The sequence below is a fragment of the Acomys minous genome (genome assembly GCF_964271855.1).
Source record: "Acomys minous genome assembly, chromosome: 15".
NCBI lineage: Eukaryota > Metazoa > Chordata > Mammalia > Rodentia > Muridae > Acomys > Acomys minous.
Genome location: NC_140497.1, coordinates 10,255,061 through 10,276,896, shown reverse-complemented (window position 1 = coordinate 10,276,896; position 21,836 = coordinate 10,255,061). Strand labels below are relative to the sequence as shown.

Below are 21,836 nucleotides of genomic sequence, written 5' to 3'. Positions count from 1 at the left end.
CACATTCAATGCACAATCATATTGGAGAGTAGCCCGTTGCTAAGTTGAGACACTGCAGATGCAGCACCCCATAACTCAGGGTAGAGTAACTGTCTGAGTTGGTGCAGAAGCCAGTCCCCAAGTAAGTGACCCACTTAAGAGAAAATAGGGCACACTTCTGACTAAGGACCCTCGACTAAGAACAATAAGAAATGAAACCACAAGGAGGGCCATATTCTATATGACCATAAACAGAAATACTCAGCCCGCAATAGCACATGAGCTGAAGAGAAAGAAGGGACCAGCAGGACACATACAAGGGAAGGTACGGCTCTCAGTGACTCTGCCAGGGCCTTCATTCAGAGCTCACTCTTCAGAGCAGACAGGTCATAGGGCATGGGCAGACTGCAGGAGTCCTCTCCATGACACAGCGTATTATAGGATGGAGGCCTCGAGAAGAGAGACCTACATAAATGTCATCTCCTGAGCAGCATGCCTTCAGTGTGGCTGATCAAGGTGAAGTCATGGTCAAGGCTGATCTGCCCCAGCTATAGTTAAGGCTCAGGTCCTAGGAAGAAGGTCCCCGTTCTTGTAACCCAGTGCAGAGTCGGTATTTGGGTGACACAGTATGGAACATGTGGCTTGATGAAAAATCTTCTGTCCTCTCCGTGAAGCATCAGGCCACAGTGTAGGTTCTTGTGACCCACCTACTCCACTCCATGCGTTCCAGACACCTCTGGGCTTCTTAGCAGAGAACAGGTCCAGGAAAAGCTTTCTGCTCAGAAAGTAAGATGAGAAAAGATCAAGTGAGAGCCTTCACTGAGCAGAGGCTGTTCTTTACTCATTTCAAAGGCTAGGTAGGGGAGCCTGTAATTTACCATTGAGCCTGATGTTTCCCGAAGTCCCACTTCCATCCTCTTAGATGATCATCGACTACTTTTCATACTGTGTTCACATAGCGAGTACTACTCTTCTATCCCCTCTTCTATTGTCTCCCTAGAGCACTGAAACCATAGGAAGCCTGTGCACAGATGAGGGAGAGTCAGGAGGATTGGCTCCTGAGGGGCTCCACAGCTTCCTCTGCCAGCTGGTGAGCCAGAGAACCCACCAGAGTCAGGAAATTCAAGGCTTGGAAACAGGAGAATTGATACTTCAAGTCCCCAAGTTTAAAGGCCCAAGCATTGGTAATGAAAAGCAGGAGAGGATGAGGTCATGGGTCTTGGAAAGACAGTTCTAGTGCCCTGTGTGTTTTTTCTGTTCTGTCTCTTCATGAACTGCATGGTGTACCTGGCCCTGGTGTACATCCTGCAACCAGCTTCCTCACTGTCATCCTCTCCTCTCTACTCCCATAATTCCCAGCTGTTGAGGACCAGTCTATTTTTTTTTTGTAACTGACTAAGGAACTATATGACATTTCACCATCTAGTTGGAGTGACACATAAAAGCAGGCATCACAGCCTTAAAGTTGACAGGATGGAGACACATGCCAGCTCACAATGAGCACTTCCTGCTAGTACCAGAGAACACTGCTTCCCTTCGGAATGCATAAAGCAATATTTCAGTAAAAATGTGCATTCCTCTAATGGTGTGCTTAGGGAGCTCTTGTCAGTAGGCTGTCTTCTCATAGCTCTCCCTGTAGGACAGTCCCATCAGCCAGAAGTTCAGATCAGTTAGGAAAGGCCCATCAAACAGAGTGCCTATGAAAGGGACCCATCCAGAAATGGTTGAGGGTTCCTGTGTGAGGGAGAGCAGCTCGCTGCAAGGACTAGCCTTTAGCAGCTATCCTTAAAAACACCATGTATTTTTTCTTAAAGTCTAGTAGTTTGCTGGAATTCCATTTTTAAGAAAAGGTTGCAGATTGTGTATACTTGAGGACTAAAGTCCATGTCCTTGGGATCTGGTGTTGGGTGGCTCTGACTGGAATGAAAGCAAGGAGGGATCCTGTGTAGCCCTCAGTTTCTGCCTTCTTTTTTGCTGGGCTGGGGCCTCATGAGTTCTTTGCTCTTGGCATAAAGTCTGGAGACTCTGTCTGAGCTCATATGGCTGCTAACCAAATGGATTAAGGTGAACTCAAAGGCCTCATTTTAACCAGTTCATAAGAGCAAATGTTCAATTTTCAAGCACTGAATTATTTTAAGAAATTGGGGTGGGGGAAGAACTTCCACACTGGAGCACTGATATGGCAGGGGGAGGACTTCCACACTGGATCACTGTGATGGTGGGGGAGGACTTCCACACTGGAGCACTGTGATGGTGGGGGAGGACTTCCACACCAGAGGACTGGGGAGCAGGAGGAGGACTTCCACACTAGAGTACTGAAACGGCAGGGGAGGAATTCGACACTGAGGCACTGGGATGGCAGAGGAGGACTTCCACACTGGAGGACTGGGGAGGCAGAAGGAGGACTTCCACACTGGAGCACTGAGATGGCAGGGGAGGACTTCCACACTGGAGCACTGAGATGGCAAGGGGAGGATTTCCACACTGGAGCACTAAAAAGGCAGGGACATAGTTTAGCTGACCCACTGGGCCAGCAAGTAGTGTGGGACTTCACTTCCAGAGACACTTATGCTGGTGCCCTGTGCTATCAGTGGAGTAGAGAGCAGCAGGCTTGGATGACAATTTTACAAATACACATCTATAAAGGAGTACATGTGGAAAGAGGCAGCCATGCCAGCTCTGTACACCCAGACTGATGAAGCCCCCATGGGCAGACCAGAGCTGGTTGTCTAGAAATCATTTGAGCATGCTCAAATACACAAACGATTATATAGTTTTTGTTCAAATATGGAGCCTGATGTCAGAGAAAAATGGGAAGAAATTAATGTTGAACAATGTGTAAATTATGCATGGCCACCTCTCTGCTCTATTTATGACATCACTTCAATATGGCAGAGATGGGGAAGGTGTCCTATTGTACCTGGTAGGCATGGGGTAGGTGTCCTATTGCACCTGGTAGGCATGGGGTAGGTGTCCTACTGCACACGGTAGGCATGGGGTAGGTGTCCTACTGCACCTGGTAGGCATGGGGTAGGTGTCCTACTGCACACGGTAGGCATGGGGTAGGTGTCCTACTGCACCTGGTAGGCATGGGGTAGGTGTCCTACTGCACCTGGTAGGCATGGGGAAGGTGTCCTACTGCACCTGGTAGGCATGGGGAAGGTGTCCTATTGCACCTGGTAGGCATGGGGTAGGTGTCCTACTGCACCTGGTAGGCATGGGGTAGGTGTCCTACTGCACACGGTAGGCATGGGGTAGGTGTCCTACTGCACACGGTAGGCATGGGGTAGGTGTCCTACTGCACACGGTAGGCATGGGGTAGGTGTCCTACTGCACACGGTAGGCATGGGGAAGGTGTCCTACTGCACCTGGTAGGCATGGGGAAGGTGTCCTATTGCACCTGGTAGGCATGGGGTAAGTGTCCTATTGCACCTGGTAGGCATGGGGAAGGTGTCCTACTGCACCTGGTAGGCATGGGGAAGGTGTCCTACTGCACCTGGTAGGCATGGGGTAAGTGTCCTATTGCACCTGGTAGGCATGGGGTAGGTGTCCTACTGCACATGGTAGGCATGGGGAAGGTGTCCTACTGCACCTGGTAGGCATGGGGAAGGTGTCCTACTGCACCTGGTAGGCATGGGGAAGGTGTCCTATTGCACCTGGTAGGCATGGGGAAGGTGTCCTACTGCACATGGTAGGCATGGGGAAGGTGTCCTACTGCACATGGGTGGCATGGGGAAGGTGTCCTACTGCACATGGTAGGCATGGGGTAGGTGTCCTATTGCACCTGGTAGGCATGGGGAAGGTGTCCTACTGCACATGGTAGGCATGGGGTAGGTGTCCTACTGCACCTGGTAGGCATGGGGAAGGTGTCCTACTGCACATGGTAGGCATGGGGAAGGTGTCCTACTGCACCTGGTAGGCATGGGGTAGGTGTCCTACTGCACCTGGTAGGCATGGGGTAAGTGTCCTACTGCACCTGGTAGGCATGGGGAAGGTGTCCTACTGCACATGGTAGGCATGGGGAAGGTGTCCTATTGCACCTGGTAGGCATGGGGTAGGTGTCCTACTGCACCTGGTAGGCATGGGGTAAGTGTCCTACTGCACCTGGTAGGCATGGGGAAGGTGTCCTACTGCACATGGTAGGCATGGGGAAGGTGTCCTACTGCACATGGTAGGCATGGGGTAGGTGTCCTACTGCACATGGTAGGCATGGGGTAGGTGTCCTACTGCACCTGGTAGGCATGGGGTAGGTGTCCTACTGCACCTGGTAGGCATGGGGTAGGTGTCCTACTGCACCTGGTAGGCATGGGGAAGGTGTCCTACTGCACATGGTAGGCATGGGGTAAGTGTCCTATTGCACCTGGTAGGCATGGGGAAGGTGTCCTACTGCACATGGTAGGCATGGGGAAGGTGTCCTATTGCACCTGGTAGGCATGGGGTAGGTGTCCTATTGCACCTGGTAGGCATGGGGAAGGTGTCCTACTGCACCTGGTAGGCATGGGGAAGGTGTCCTACTGCACCTGGTAGGCATGGGGTAAGTGTCCTACTGCACCTGGTAGGCATGGGGTAGGTGTCCTACTGCACCTGGTAGGCATGGGGAAGGTGTCCTACTACACCTGGTAGGCATGGGGTAAGTGTCCTATTGCACCTGGTAGGCATGGGGTAAGTGTCCTACTGCACCTGGTAGACGTGGGGTAGGTGTCCTACTGCACCTGGTAGGCATGGTGAAGGTGTCCTACTGCACCTGGTAGGCATGGGGAAGGTGTCCTACTGCACCTGGTAGGCATGGGGTAAGTGTCCTATTGCACCTGGTAGGCATGGGGTAAGTGTCCTACTGCACATGGTAGGCATGATGAAGGTGTCCTACTGCACCTGGTAGGTGTGGGGTAGGCATTCTACTGCTGTCATTATGGACACAGAATGCTGTATTGAATGCAGTAGACTCCAGGTAGCTGAGGAAGGGCTAGTATGTTCCACGGAGTAGATTTAGCCATGTGCTCAGGAGAAAAGGCAAATGTGCAAAGCTGCCTTAGTGAACCTACGATGCCTGGCTCTGCATAAGAGCAGAACACACACTCAGTGGTTACTTTAGCAAACAGAATTAAACAGTAAGCAAATTCGGTTTGTTTCAGAATGAAAAACATCACCTTTTATCTTATTCCAGGTCCTTGACCTTGTAGCAACATAAAAGCATAAATGAAAGTCAAGGCAGAACTGTAGGGGAGAAATAAGAGGGCAGTGGGCTACAAGGTTGAAATGAGAGGGCAGTGGAGGGCAGGGTTGCTCAGGGGACATTATCAACTCACTCAAAAATGGCTTTATGTCATCCTGTAGAGTAAAAATTAAAAATAAAATAGAAAAACAGGGAGCACACTCTAGTCTCAGTGAACTCACGTCTCGTCTCACCTTAGATGAAGCCCCATGTTTTCTGTGTGTGTGAGAGAGGCGGAGGGGTAGATGGCTCAGACACAACCTTGGAGGAGTGAGGCCATGCCTCTCTTGGCCGGAGAAAGCAATGGAGGGTGAATGTCTCTATTTAGGGCAGGTGGTGTCTCCTTGTACCCATAACAGGCATGGCAGAAAGTGTCATAGCAAACCTGATCTTCAGTCAAAGCAGGTATTTTAAGTGTGTCCTTCTCTTCTCTGGGTGCCACTGGTCCATGGCAGCACAAATGGACTGTAGGTGAGTCACTTAAAGAGTCCCTGGGAACTGTCACTCCGCTTCTTAGGAGTGCCTTGGCTCCGGCTGGTTTTACAACAGAAGTAGGACAACATGAAGAAGCGGCGGCTGTTTTTATTTATGTTTCCGACTCATGATTTTTTTAATTTCTCTAAATATGGTATTTTTATCACCCATGTCAAAATCTCCCCCCATTATGTTGATAGATTTCAGCCTAAAATAGCATTTGTCTTTATTTACCATGAATTATCTCCCAACTTATTCTAAGGAGAATGATACATTAATTTCTATTCTTTCCGAAAAACTAAACACAAGTCAACAAATGCATTAAATCTACAGTGGCTAAAGATTTCAAGGCCTTCCTATCTGAGAGGCTTCCATTCCACTGAATGGCAATTTTGATTGAAATTAAATTCTGTTTACTTTTTGTTTTCTATTTCATTGACACTTGGAGGCAGAACTATAAGTACATAAAGTGTAATTGGAAGAAGCCAATACCTCCTTACTGTCTCCAGGACTGAGAAGCTCTGACACTGTGATTCCAGGCTCATAAAAAGGAGAGATGGGGCCGGGTGTGGTGGCTCATGCCTTTAATCTCAGCACTCAGGAGGCAGAGGCAGGCGGATCACTGTGAGTTTGAGGCCAGCCTGGTCTACAAAGCGAGTCCAGGACAGCCATGGCTACACAGAGAAACCTTGTCTCAAAAACAAACAAACAAACAAACAAAAAGAGGTGGGCCAGGGGTGGCCCTCAGAGATAGAGGATGAAAGTAGAAGGACCTAGAATTAGTTTCTTAAAAAAGTTGAAGGCATGTTTTTTTCATGGATATTTCTTGGAGTGGTACAGATGTTTGGGTGCCTTTTGTGTGCATGTTTACATGGAGGTGGGTGTACATATGCATACATGTGTGTGGAGGCCAGAGGTCAACTTGGAGGTGTTCTTCAGAAGCTATGTACATTGGTTTTTTTGTTTGTTTTTTGAGGTAAAGTGCACTGGTTTTTGAGGTGAGGTGCCTCACTGACATGCAGCTCACTGAACAGGTTTGCCTGGTTGGCCAGCAAGAGCCATAAATCACTGTTTTCACCATTCCAGTGCTGGAAATACAAGCCTGAGGTACCACATGAGGCCTTTTAAGTGTGTGTGATGGGGACCCAAATTTAGGTTCTCACTCTTGTACAATAAGCATTTTCTCCTCCGCTCTTGGCAGTATTGTTTGTTTTAGTGGTCATGGTGGTGGTGTGTGTGCTGCTGGAAATGGAACACAAAGCTTTGTCCATATTAAGGAGGCCCCACCCCAGACATACGTCCTTATAGTTTTGAAATTTGGAGCAATAAAGACAAACAAAAGAAGTCAAGCATAAGCTGGTGTGTTTTGCCAAGAGAGAACTATTTTCAAAAGCCATGACCTGTTGACCTTGACCTCAAATAGCCTGCAGCATGACCACAGAAGAGCAAGAGATAGCTTGGCATTCCCAAAGGCCCAGGCATGTTGGCAAAACAGAGGACTGGCTTCCCGTGAAACCTTGATGCTGGGGACATGTCCTCAGACCCTCATCTAGCCAGGCAAGACTGCTGCATATCCAGGCTGGTACTAGCACCAGTCCTCAGGACCTGCTCTTGGGACTGGCAGTTGCACTGAAGGCTAATGACCCAAAGTAAAGGGGGAGGCATGTTGACAAATGAATCTAGAAGAGATTATCTAACCCTACTTCACTGCCCACATTTGGAAGCGGCTAATGTACTTGAAGAATATGGAAACTGGAGTACGCAGAGCCCAGAGCATCACTTAGTACTATAAAGACCATGTAATGACAGCCACAATATGATCTGAGAAGCTAAAATGGACTCCAATGGGAGCCTAGCAAGGCTGGGGATGAGGAATGGGTGAGGGGTATGCCAGGTTTGGGGGGCTATAAAATATACTTTCAAACTCAGTATGGTGTTGCCGTGTGGGCATGGAAGCTCACACAATGGTGACACGTGGTATGAGTCCTAGGGCAGCCTATGCGTCTGCTTGGTGGGGATGCAGAGTGCAGGTTCCCACACCAACAAACAGAGGACACAAACAGAGCAAGGCTGTCCCTGGGTGCAGACAGGCTGAGGCAGGGATCCTGCACCTCTTGTTAATTGTTACTGTGAGCCCAAGAGTACCCTGAAATATTAAGGGTTTATTTTTCCCTGAAAAATTCTGCAGAATTAAACACAGAGGTGATAAGAGACACATTTTAAACAAGCTGAGCTGCCTGTGAGGGGGACATGGACACTGGCTGGCTTGGGATCTCCTTTGCATCCCGAGGTGTGAGTTTCTCAGGCTGTGTGTAACGAGGAGGGGAAGAGAGTATGCTTGGCTTCTCACCAGCCTTCCTGAGTTCCACCCCATTTCCCTACCAGCCTTCCCTTAAACAAAAATACATTGGTTTAAGGCAGCGTTCATGGATTTTTTTTTTTTTTTTTTTTTTTGCTGTGTTAGTTGATTTGTAGCCAAATAAAATCTGATACCCGTAGGAAATCAAATTTAGGGTTCTAAGTGACACATTTCCAGTGACCTTTGAAAAAAGTGACTCGTTCACTTATGAGATTACTTGGCCATTTTTTGCTGGTTGGATTTATCAGTGTGCTTATATGCTTTGCAGACTCTAGCCATTCCCCTGTAGTCGTTTTGGAGGGGTGCGTATAATGAACTAACTTTGGTCTCTTTATGCATAAACCTTTGCTTTCATCTGGATCAGAGGCTGTACTTGGGAAGCTTCCCAGCTTCCCCCTGGATCCCAGATGCATCACATATTTATCAAAAGCATGTATTGCCAGAGGTCAGGGGACCATCCAAATCAGCTGTTCATTCATATGTTCGATTTTAGGACAGTGGCCATACTGGATTGCAGTATTCATGTGGCCCAGAAAAGATGAGTTCTCAGGGAAAGGGGTGGATTCTTCTCATACCACCGTCATGTGTGCACATGGAAGCAGTGTTCACTCCCTAGGGTTCCGGGGAATGGAAGGGCCATGGAAGCTCACCATGGTGCAGGTTTCCACTCTCTAGAGCCCAATTCTTCTCACCTCCTCTGAGCTCACAGACTTCTCTGTTCTGAGTTGGGTTCCAAATTGCCCAAAGTTTCTTTATTCACTCATCTTAACTGTGCTCTTCACTGCTAGACTGATGGTTCCTTCAGATTGCACTAAAGAGTCCTTGTCTGCCTGGGATAGAGCATCCTCCAAGATCCCATCCTTACAGGTGACTGTGAAGACTATGCTTTCAGACAGGTGCAGCAGAGGAGACAGGATAAGAGCCCTTTTACTTAGCTGGAAAAAAAAAAAAGAGTGCTTGCTGTTGCTCCCTGATGTAGGTCACCCCTCAAGGCCAACCTCCAAACCAAGAGGAGGAAGATTCAGAATCCAAAGTAATATTACTTATTCTCCACCATTGGCTCCATCACAGTAACTCACAGAGGGATGAAGGGGCTTTTTGCTTGTTGGGAAAAATCCTTCCCTCTTAGATTTTCACTCTAAATATAAGGAATCAGAAATCCCAGGTACTGGAATAGAAGGTTGAGGTTAATGAGAAAAGCCAGTGGAATGGGCCCATAAAGAACACTTTACTCATGAGCACACAACTAGTGAACACCATTTGTGGCCAGGCACCACCTCTACAACCCATACCTTCCCACCAACCTTGCTGCTGCATGTCTTAAAAACAAACACCTTGAAGGCAGGGAATGGGTCTGCTGGCCCAGTTCTTATACTCTGAAGCCTTACAAAAGGCTATTGTCTGACTACAGGCTGGAGAGATGGCTTAGAGGTTTGGAGTATGGTACTGTGCTTGCAAAAGACCTGAATTTGGTCTTCAATACCTATAGCAAGAGGCTCATAACCACCTATTATTACAGTTCCAAGGCAGCAGATTTCCTCTTCTGGCATAGATACCCTTTGCATCTATGTACATAATCCTTGACCACATGCGTACGCACACATGCTTGCTTGTGTGCATGTGTACATGTATGCAATCATGGATGCGTGTGTGTGTGTGTGTGTGTGTGTGTGTGTGTGTGTGTGTGTGTGTGTACAAATTTTAAAATGCTTGTCATTGACTAGAACGTTCTTCAAAGACTAGAATCTTGCTAGAGTAAATGTAGAGCCCACACATGAGCAGAAACATGGCTGTGGCTGGCCAAGCAGCTCAAAGATCTTCACGCATAGACAGTGGCAGATGCCAAGTGGAGTGTTCAAAACAGAAAGGATGTGGTTCTTCCATCATTCTGAAAGTGTATCTCGTGCTAGCATCAAAGGACAAGTTCAGAGTGATGACATTCATCGGGTTATCGCCTGTCTCTGGGTTAGTTCAAAGCCTTTCAAAACCTCCAGAAAAGAGCAGACTGTAAACTCCTATGAGGAGGATAAGAGGAAGAGAGGGGATGGAGGTGAATAAAAAGGAATGGAGAGCTAGAGGAGGGTCATCTAGCCTCAGCGATCTCCTCCCTCGGGGAGAAGGATGCCGTGCACACAGAGGTGCCAGAAGGCAGCCCTTGCTGCAGTTCACTCTCAGCCAACAATGAATGGCAATGGCTCGGAAACTTGGATTCTGTTTCTCTATATATCACATACTATTGTGAAAGGTAGTCCTTGAACTTTAATAAGCACAGATTTTTTTAAAGTAACAAATAAATTGTGTGAGTAATATCAGCAAAGTGAGGACTCCTGTCATAATTCCCGGTACTGTGTGATGGCACTCCTGGCTTTGGGGGTTGGTGAAAGTTCATGGTTTATGAAATGATATAAGCCAAAAGTTTTAGGTTTAGTTACCTTGTTAGCTCAGGTACAGGGGTGGGTGGCAGGTGGCTACTGAGGACAGTGTGAGACAAGTTTGGCCTGTCAGATACAGTATTCGGATTCTCCATAATCCTGAAGTTTTAGTCAGCCAATCAGATCATTAGTGCTAATGGGTTTGGGGGGACATCAGACTACAGATAGAAGTGGCATTTAGACAGAACAGAAGGGGGAGGTTTGAGTAAGAAGTGTCTGTAGTGTCCAGCTAACTTCTGACACTTCTGGCTGGGAATCGTGGGAACCATCACATGGGAAGGCCATTGGGGTGGTTTCTGACCTAGAATTCTAACATGAACAATACACTATGCTCACACCCAATCCAGAGGCACCAGAAAGTAGCCACCCACAGTTGCTTAGTTTGCGACAGTAAGGGGGCTTCTAAAGGGTCAAGGAGAAGGTAAAAGAATGAGTCTAAACTAGTGAGGTCCTGGCATGATCATACTGATAAAGACCATGTGATGAGGAACATTTGGTAGACACAGAGGTCCCCAAAGTGGTCTTCCATCTACCTGACATGTGCGGAGAGCTGCTGAGGTCAGGACAGGCACAGAAACTGTAAGACGGGATGAGTGGTGATAGTTGCCACTGGTGACCGAACTTACATAGATTCTGCATGCCCAGCGGTGTTGTATCAAAATAATTATGGCTTGGCTGATCAGGGAGTGTGGCTTTATTTGATTATGATTGCATTTTGTAGATCAAACCTGTTAACCTACTAATTATCAGAGTTTATCATAATATTTGAATAGTATTTCTCAGAGGTTTTTGCCTTGCCAGTTCCCTTGGGCTACAGTTTGTGTGGTTCCTCTAATGTGCTTTCTAGAATTCTGTCTGAGGGCAGCAGCTCATTTTTGCAAAGATATTGCTCTCTCCAGGTTCCACCCCAGATGAGAAGAAATGGGCATTGCAAGGACAAACTCAGCTGTCAGCTCACTGTTTTGGTTTACTTGTGTCTCAGAATGGTTATACCAGCTTTTAAAAATGCTCACCTACATTCAGAGAGTGGTGAACCCCCTTGCTCTTTTATTATGTGAGTGTTTATAGGTATGGTGTAAAGTATCAAGTGAAATAAAATTTAGTAGGATGAATGTTAAGCCTGTAATGTCATTCTAAGAAACGTATTTGTAGGAAAGCTATTGAGATTCTCAAAAATAAATACTTTGAAAAGTTCAAGGGAAAATAAAGTGAAAATTGAAAGTGGGAAAATAATTTTTAGCTTTTCTAAAGGTGATAGTTAAAAAATACCTTGAGATCATCATGGAGACCCCAAGAGACTTGAGCACAGATATTTCCACAGGGCAGCCATCCCAGGAAATGAAGGAAAGCGCTCTAGTTCAAGGCTCTCCCTTCTGTCATCACATTTCTGGGAAGGGATTCACTCATGTCATTTATTTTCTCTGAGGACTTGCATCTTTTATTCAAGTGTGAATTTTGTTTCCAAGTGACATATTCAAGCATGTGATGGTCGTTTGGACAGAGACTTGACTCCATCTGTGTGGAGAGATGTTTGACTCCACCCCTGGAACATGTGCCAGTCTGCACAGTCACGTTCCTCTTCTGTTCTTTTGATGCCGTCAAGTTACCCCAAGGAGCTGCAGGAGAGATGTCCACCTGAGTGTGTCGTAGTCCTCAAGTGAAAATCTGAAATGAGTGTCTATTAGGTCAGAAATTTGGGAGCATTGTCTCACGTAAGGTCCCAGAGCAAACTGTCTTCACCACGTCCCCTCAAAGGGAAGCTACATACCATGGTGGTTGAAGTTCTGTAGAGTCTGCATTACTGGTAGTTCCTGGACTGTGTCAGTGGTTTGTAGAGGATGTGACAGGCATGGGCTCTTCAGGTAGCTGCAGGCTTGCCTTTAAAAGGATAGGAGCCTTTGCATCTTCAATGGAAGAGACAGTCAGACACCTCCTGGCCCTTAGCATGAGGGGCTCACAAACAGTTGGCTCTTAAGACTATTTTACAAAGTAATACCTGAATAATATCTTTCGGCTGGTGGCTTCTGTATTGTTAACACTTGAGACAATGTCTGTAAACTCTTTATAGGACTGCGACATTCATGCTCTCGCTTCCTTGCAGTGATGTTTTGAGGAAAAGAATCCAACTGCATGCCTTCTTCTAAGATTGTAGTCAGGAGGTTCATTCCGCATCATCAGTTAATTTAATATTCAGTTAAGAGGAAGAATATTCAAATATATTAACTTGGTTTAAATATCCTGGTGGTTGCAATTGATCTTATTTGCTTTGTTCATAGCCTGAAGCATATATTAAAACTACATTAGAGCTTGTGTCTTAGTCTTAACAATGGCCGGAAGATCTGGGAAGTGGCATCCGTCATCTGTGATGCTTACCTGATCACCTCCGCATGGGCATGTGCCCCTCTCATCCTGGATTTTATAATAAAATATTAGATAAATTGAGAATCTCTTTGAAAATATTTTATACAGTGTTTCAATGCACGCAAGGAGACAGTTCTTTCTGAACATGCTCAGTTTACCATGTTCTTTAAGGGGTATTCAGTGGCTTGTTAATTTCCCTCTCCTCAGAAATCGAGAAGGGAGGCTGCGGGGACCCTGGCATCCCAGCCTATGGGAAGCGGACTGGCCACAGCTTCCTGCATGGAGACACGCTCACCTTTGAGTGTCAGGCGGCTTTCGAGCTGGTGGGGGAGAGAGTGATCACCTGCCAGAAGAATAACCAGTGGTCGGGCAACAAGCCAAGCTGTGTGTGTGAGTACCGCGCGGGGGGCTTGCGCATCAGCCGTAGCGGAAGGCGAGTGTGCCAGAGAGGGGGCCTCGGTGCTAGCTCAGGGCTTGTGTTCCTAAACCCCGCTAAAAGCAGCCTGTGCCTTGATCCTGTCTGCTAGGTAAGGAATAGCTGGGCCTTTTGTTTGAATGGAGGAGACAGCGACCACTATCTCCACCAGGAACTCACACGGACTCGGGGGCCTTAGGCGGTACCTGGATATGAGCTGGTTGTATGAGCCAGGTGACAGTGGCCACTTGTAACTCAGTTTGAGAAGCAAGTATAGTGTTTGAGCCATCAAAATTTAGGTAGTATTGTCCAAAAAAAAAAAAAAAAAAAAAAAAGGTTTCACTTGTAAGTCAATATAGCGATGTGATCTTTTTTTAGCCCATACTATAGAATTGCCTTTAGGAGACACAATACTCAATTATCAATAAGTCCTAGCAGATGAGAGGGAGAACACCTGAGTTCCAGCAGACAGAGCTGAGAGAAGCGGCCTTGTGAGCCCTGCCAGGAAGATTGTCATTCCAAGCTGTCAGCAGTTGTGTTCACGCAGCAGTGCTTTGCGTTGGGACTGTGTCAAAGGTCTGGAAATATTTTTTCATGTCCCCACAGTTTCGTGCTTCTTCAATTTCACGGCATCTTCTGGAATCATCCTCTCACCAAACTACCCTGAAGAATATGGCAACAACATGAATTGCGTCTGGCTCATTATTTCTGAGCCCGGAAGCCGAATCCACCTGATCTTCAATGACTTTGACGTGGAGCCTCAGTTTGACTTTCTTGCTGTGAAGGATGATGGAACTTCTGACATCACGGTCCTTGGAACTTTTTCCGGCAATGAGGTGCCTGCGCAGCTGGCCAGCAGTGGACACATAGTGCGCCTGGAGTTCCAGTCCGATCACTCCACCACAGGCAGAGGGTTCAACATCACGTACACCAGTGAGTTGGCCACATAAGCACCTCTCCCATGCCCCACTGTGATCACATGTACACAAACTAAGCATTCAAGGAGTACACCTCAGGACTATAAAAAAAATAGCCAGAGTAGCAAAATTATATATCACCCCGATAAGCAAAAAACCCACATTGCTCTTATGGGCTGTGCCTCAGACACTCAGAGCAGATCTCTCATAGAGCTTTTCTCTGTGTCGATCAGTCCATCCGTCTACCCATTTATTATTCACTTCCCACGCAACCTTGCATACATCCATCGCTGTCTGCCTGTTCATGCAGCCAGGTATCATTGGTTCATCTTTCCATTCATTTATCCATCAATCTGTCCACCGTTTCCCATCCACTTATTCTTCGTTATCCATCCACCCATGTTTCCATCCATCCACTCACTCATTCACCCATCCTTCCATTTACCTACTCATCATCTATCTCCCCATATGCCTATCCTTCTCCTCATAGCCGTCCATTCATACGTCTTTTATTACTTATACCCTTCTTCAGCAGCCGTCTATCCAGCCATCCATTCTTCATCATCCGCTCATCCCTCATTACACACTGTCCATTCCCTATTATTCTATGCTATTCATCTATCCACCAGTCATTGTATCTTTCTGTCCTTCAATCCATTCATGCAGCAATACATCCACCTAAACATGCATGCTCTACAGAATACTAAGGAGTGGTTAAAAACACACCGATGTATGAAGTATCAAGTACTAGAGATAAGAATAACAGCTCCCGGAGCTACCTGGTGGGTGTTAATCTGGCAGCTAACTTTCCTTTGCTTCTGTTTTCTCTTTTCAAAAACGTTTGAAATAACGAAGGAAAGCGCAAGGTGATAGGACTAGTATCAGTAACGCTAAATTATTCAGTGTTTAGAACCTGGCCATATTTATTTTAACTGGTGTTAACAATTAAAAGATATAGACAGGTCTAGATAATAATAAGATTTCTGCCCCATATCACATGGTTAGGCTAAGAGCAGCCCTCTAAAAGGTCAGAGCTCTTCTTATTGCTATTTTCTTCCCCTCTTCTCGGTACACAGTTAAAGTCAGTTTTACCAGCAACATGCTGTGCAGATGCTAGACACAGGTCTTGGTCTCTGCTTCTCCCTCATCCTCTCCTTCTCACACTGATATCCAGTTGGTTTGTGGAATTTATCTACAGATGACACATACGGGATTTTGTTACATGGTTCTCTTATAAGTATAATGTTTCTTTCCTTTTCAGGACATGTAATTACTACCCAAGCATCTGTATTTACTGACTTTTCTCTCATGATTCAGCGTTTGGTCAGAACGAGTGTCATGACCCTGGGATTCCTGTGAATGGACGGCGCTTTGGGGACAGGTTTCTGCTGGGAAGTTCTGTGTCCTTTCACTGTGACGATGGCTTTGTGAAGACCCAGGGTTCTGAGTCCATCACCTGCATCCTGCAAGATGGAAATGTGGTCTGGAGCTCTACCGTCCCCCGCTGTGAAGGTGAGCGAGCCTGTGACCCAGATCTTCAGAAGGACAGCAAACAGCCTGTTATCTTCCCAGGTTCCCTTAACAAAGGCCCCCAGAAAAGTGGCTCAAATGTGGGAATTGCTTCTTCCAAGTCTATAGCTGAACATCTAAGACCAGGGCTTTTGTGGGGAGGGTCCTTCTGGAAGCTCTGGGAGGGAATATTTCCTAGTGCCTGTCAGGCAAGGTTCCTATGGCTCCTGATACCCTGTGGTGACCTTGGCTTGTAGGCTATTAGTTAGCTTGTGCCTTTATACCCACCTGTTGTTTTCCTATGTGTCTGTTTCTCTATTCATTTCCTTGATAAAGCACATTCATACCTGATTAAGGCAGCTCCTCTGTTTAAGATTCACCTGACATCTCACCATCCCATCTCCAAATGTGAGCCCATTCCAAGTACTACAGACAAGGGAATTGAGCACATCAGCCACACGACTTTAGTTGCTTATTTGGGTTTTATTATCACGGCTTACAAGAATATGACCTAATTTTCTTCTTGGCGTCTCTTCATTACCTATGCAATGAAGCTGGAGGAAAACAATGGTAAGAATAGATGCAGCCTGTAAAGTGATTGCTTTTAAAATGCCGTGTCTCAGAATTTGTTCACATCTTCATGGTCACAATCCTCCACTCGTGAAGAGCTAAGGAAAGCTTTCATTTCAGAATTCTTTTCTGTAAATGGCAAAGAGATAGAAATTCAAAGGCAAAATCAATATGATATGATCAGTAAAGATTTATAAATGTTAATGAGATAGATTATTGGCAAGCCTGTGAGGAAAACCCTGATGTCTCCTCTCTGTGATATTGAGGATATATGATGACAGTGTCACGAGCAAACTGGTACTGAGACATACAATTCCTGTTGCCTTTTGAGCCATGACCTGTATTTTAGAATAGTAGACTAGTACCACAAACAATCTCACAACCACAAATGGTGCTGCTGATTAGTGTCATTTGTACAAGTTCCAGAGCAAAGACTTAGAAACATGGAAAGCTCAAATCACGGAAAGCTCAAATCACGGGGCTTCTTTGGTTAATTAAGTCACATCTGAATGCCAGGACTCACTACCACTGCAAACTTTGTAAGATCAAAATCACCTTACTGAAGCCTTATCCTGGTAGAGAACGATTTCACAAAGATACATATGCTAATGAAAACATTTAACTGTGCTGCTTAGTACCACACAAACCTATATAATGAGTCATGATGTACCATGGCTGAAAATATCTAAATAAGTAATAGCTCATGCTAACAAAAACCTAAAAGGTGTTAAGAGCTATTTGTTAATTAAAGTTATAGGGAACTATTTTTGCTTGGCTCCTATTTCTCCTGTTTTTTTTTTTTTTTAAATTTTATCACATTTCTTTTAAATAAGCAAACCGAAAAGGTTTATGTAAACTGAGGACCTCTTCCCTATGCAGTTCCATCACTTCCCTTCTGCAGGGCAGAAACAAGCATGGCATAATGCCACCAGTCCTGTGACCTGCAGGAGGTCTAAACTGAGCTCGACTCAATGGACAGATTAGCAGCTGCCAGCACAGTGGCCTCATTTACCCCAGCCCTACCACCATAGATGCCCGTTAATGCTTTTTGGGTGTGCATGTGTCTAGTCAGCTGGACTTAGCCTGCCCTAGACCCACCTCCGGAGTTATTGTTTTATAAATTTTAAAAAATGCTTTGAGAATTTTATATATGCATGTAATACATTTTCATAAAATCCACGCTCATTCCCTCCCTGACAATTCTATCTCCCACCTACCTTTTTCCACCCAGCTTCGTGTACTTCTTTTTTAAACCCACCAACTCCACTGCCCATATGTGCATGTGTGTAGGGCCATGTGTTGGAGCATGCGTAACCTCAGGGCCAGAAAGTGTCTAACCAGGTCCTATAGAATGTCAAGACATGGCAGCTTTTAATCCCCCATATATATGTAAATTCACCCTTGTGGGCTCCCAGGCTGATGAGGTGGGCAGCCCTGTTTTGAGACAGTGCTCTAGCCAAGCATTTATGTTGACTTGGATGCATAAATGACTTCGTGAGAAAGATGTTTAAGATAACAAGGCTCCGGTCTTTGCTCTTGACTTCCCACAGTTCTCTTGTGCCTCTATGGGCAATAGACTGTATAGGGATGTACTGTAAGCTGTGAGTGAGCATTTGCCTGGAGAGCAAGTGGGCTGGATCAAGGCAGGGTGAGAAGTCTGGGAGAAGGGGAAGCTGTCAGTCACAATAACAATTGGTGGAAGAGTCTTCCCTCTTTAGGAAGAGCCAGGCCCAACCCCATGAAGTGCAGTGCAAACTCTAGCTGGGGTTGTTCAGCAAAGCAAACCTTTAAGAGAGGAGAGGGGTGATAGGTGACAGAGTCTGGAAGTTTCCGTACTCCAGGAAACCCAATTACTCATTGCAAATGAGTGTCTCTCAGGGCAGGTGAGTGCTCTGATAATAGTTGTATAGAGTCCCCAATCGATGCAGCTGCTGAAATTGAATAAAGTTCGACTTTCAGGAAGGAAATTAGGAGAGAAGTAAGGGCAAGGCAGGAGGAAGTGAGCAAGAGCAGCAGTGGCCTAAGAGGGATGCAGAGAATGCCCCATTCCCTATAGAATGTGGAGATGCTCTCCTTACTCACAGAACATGCAGCCTCTCGCTTCTCTGACACAATATGCAGTCTCTCATGCCCCTTATAGAGCAGTCCTGTGCAAACAGCCCCTTGGTCTCATAGAACACTCCTGTTTCTTGTGTTTCTCCGGGACTGACTTTTTAAATAACTCACATTATTAGCCACATAGCAAAGATAAACATTTTAAAATCAATGTAACCCACAGGCTTTTTTTGTATTAGAATTAAAGTAGCATGAGTAGTAATAAGAATAAAACTAGAAGAAAAATATGTAAAATGGAAAAATACCCTCCAATTAACTGTGAATCAACAAGAAATATGGACCCAGGTGTCAGCCTAACCAGGACCATGCACAGCAAAAAGCTTTCAGTTAGGAAAGATGTGAGGCACATACACAGATGTGAGGCCACACGCCCAGATATGCCCAGATGTGAGGGAGCACACTCAGATGTGAGGGAGCACACCCAGATGTGAGGGAGAACACGCAGATGTGAGGAAGCACACCCAGATGTGAGGAAGCACACTCAGATATGAGGGAGCACACTCAGATGTGAGGGAGCATACCCACATGTGACCCAGATTTAGGGCAGCACACCTAAATCCATGATCAAACTGTAACATTTGCAGGCCTCCAAGGAAGGACAAAAAGATAACAATCTGGAAACTAACTACTCAGATTTATAAATTAGAAGAAAGACAAAAATCTGTGAGAAGGTTAAGCTAATGATAGTCAACATTAAAAAATAATCCAAAGTGAGTGTGAGTCCCTTGCTGGTGTCACTAACAAAGAGGCCCCAGTGACTGTAATGAAGACACTGGGGTGGGGTGGATATGACAGTGACAGGTTCACAAGGGACAAATGTTACTATATTAACAATGTAACTTCAGACAGATAGAGTCTTACCACAAACCATTCCGGCACATTCCAAGATGCCAAGGCCATCCCACTTGCAAACCATGTGGCCTCAAAGCAGAGCTCTCTGTGTTTAGCCTCTCCCTTGCATCCTTCACTGTGACTAGGTAATATCTGGGAAAGTCCCAGAACTGCGGGAAAATAACTCTTCAAGAAAACATTAGTGCTAGGACAATAAAGTTAAGGATAAAACTAAATAATAAAGCTTAACATCATTATGAAATTGATGACTTTTTCAACAAAAATATATCGTATCAATAAGGAGTGGTGTAAATAGGTGGCAGAGTCTAGAAGCTTCCCTGCTCCAGGAAACCCAACTGCAGATTGAAAATGACTCTCTGGCAACTTTACACAACTTGTGGGTTGTGTAAATAAATTACCCAAGAAAATATTGTCTAAGCACTCTCTTGAACCATACGGATCTCTCATCTTAACTTGTATGTTCCAAATACCCTCTGTAGTAACATTTTATCATTAAAAAAAAAAAAGCCTAAGAAGAACTAGCACCTTACTTAATGAATTTTACAACACTGGTTGTGATGTGTAATGTTCATCGGCAATTACATGTCATCTGTGCATAATTAATACAATGAGTAGACCTTGGCTTGATTCTGCATGGTAGCAGAGCATCCCAGAACACTCAGTTTCAGACTTGAGATGATTTTAAAGCAGATGAACACGTACTTGTGTGAGATACACATGATGGTTGCATGTACCTCGGCACGGTGAAGGTTGTTGGAAAGTGGCATCCCTGTAGGTCATTTAACTGACACATCTCACATGTATCCAGGGTTTTATAGCAGCAAAACCTAGCTGAGCCCACTGATAAAGCCCAGAAAGAGGTGGGATTTACCGGTTGACTTCATCCCATATGGCTTCCTGAGAGATGTTTTGCTTGATGTATAAACACTGATTCCCATGAATAACCACACAGTGCCCACCTCTAGTGAGAGGCTGCTGTGCTGTGCCTTCCTGGATTTGACTTTTTTTTCTTGACGGATTTGTGTGTGTCTTCTTCCAGCTCCGTGTGGTGGGCACCTGACGGCTTCTAGTGGGGTCATCTTACCTCCAGGATGGCCAGGATATTACAAAGATTCTTTAAATTGTGAATGGATCATTGAAGCCAAAGCAGGACATTCCATCAAAATAACATTCGACAGGTGAGACTAAAACCTTTCCCACTGCTTTGGCACCGAGAAATTGCAGGTACACTTCCTGTGTTGTGTAAATAGAGCTTAAAGCGTCAGCATGGTCCAGTCCCCAGGGAAGATGGGGAACAAAGACCAGGGTCGGAAACACCCATGCTGTTCTCATGGTCCTGCTATCCCGTGGGCACAGTGAGGTCTCAGCTCCGGGCTGCTTGTGGGGAAGCATCTTGGATGGACGTTTTCCTGCTCTTACCTAGAGTCTGGTTTGGAAACTTGAGATTGGGAGCTTGGCTATGTGCTGTTCCATGGAAGCAGCTCCCCACCCTGTTGCGCCCTCCTCTATCTTCCATGAGAGCACAGAAAAGACTTCTTCAGTTCTAGAGAGGCCACCAGTACCGGGAGGCAGCTGAAGGTTGCAGAGCCAGCATCAGGGTTAGATTAAGAGCCGCCCCAGTGCCCATGAGCTGCTATGACAGGGACACAGTCTGGCTTAGCAATCTGAACACATGATAATGATATGCAAAAGTAAGGACATGGTTCAGGCTCCAGCATGAGGCACTCTGCCATTCATCTCAACACTGAAATCAATTTCAGGTCTGAAAAAAAAATGTATATTTTGTGCAATATATATATATTGCAATGTTCCATGTTGTAATACTATTAATTTGTTACCTCAAAATGTATGATATCTTCTTCCTTGTTTTCCAACAATTCAAAATATCAGGACAAGAAGTCTTAAAGCAGTAGTTGAAGTATCATTACTAATTATTTTTTATTCATAATTACCCACATCTCTGTTCTGATGGTCCTACTTTTAATAGCATAATTTTTCCAAAAAAGGGAAAACGATCCATGTCTAGTCGTGAGTGACCATTTAAGCAACATTAATCATTAAAAACATATGTAAGGTTTTGATATGTGAAATTTGATGTTCTAGTAAACCTTACGCTTCCTTTCATTGGGAAAAAATTGAACTAAACACCCTCAGGTCAGATACATATCGTTTAGTAAAAGTATTAATTTCATGGTCTCATTTGACCATATAATATCAGTTTCTTGAAGAAAATTTCATGCTAAAGTATCCTTAGTGTAATATTTTCAGTATTATTTTTGTGTGATATTGGGTTAATGCAGAGTGGCTAATATTCCTGGGAATTTTAGACATTAAACCTAGATGCAATCAGTGCTCAGCTCTTCAAAGATAAATTTTTTGACACTGTTTTAGTTAGTTCTTGGTTCATCGCTGATATTGGGTCTGCAAAAATAAGATTTGGATTCTGCACAGTTGGTCTGGCCATGCAAAGATGTGAGGCTGCCTAGCATGATAAGCAATGAGAAGTTACAGATTTTTTTTAATTTTTAATTTTTAAAATAATTTATTTAGATTATGTCCCAATTGTTATCCCCTCACTTGTACCTTCACATTTTCCCCCGCCTCCCTCTTTCACCCTATTTCCCTCCCCTAGACCTGTGTC

At 45.3% G+C, this 21,836-nt stretch overlaps 1 protein-coding gene across 2 annotated transcripts in view; it reads left to right on the top strand.

The window, feature by feature from the left end:
* The window catches only part of CSMD1 (CUB and Sushi multiple domains 1), a 1,521,983-nt gene that overhangs the window by 1,211,892 nt on the left and 288,255 nt on the right, over positions 1–21,836 (top strand). For both annotated transcript variants that reach the window (XM_084758080.1, XM_084758079.1), the window contains exons 13-16: positions 13,025–13,207; positions 13,839–14,165; positions 15,467–15,661; positions 20,235–20,373. In XM_084758080.1, coding sequence (XP_084614206.1) covers positions 13,025–13,207; positions 13,839–14,165; positions 15,467–15,661; positions 20,235–20,373 — 844 coding nt within the window. The remainder of the gene's footprint in view (positions 1–13,024; positions 13,208–13,838; positions 14,166–15,466; positions 15,662–20,234; positions 20,374–21,836) is intronic.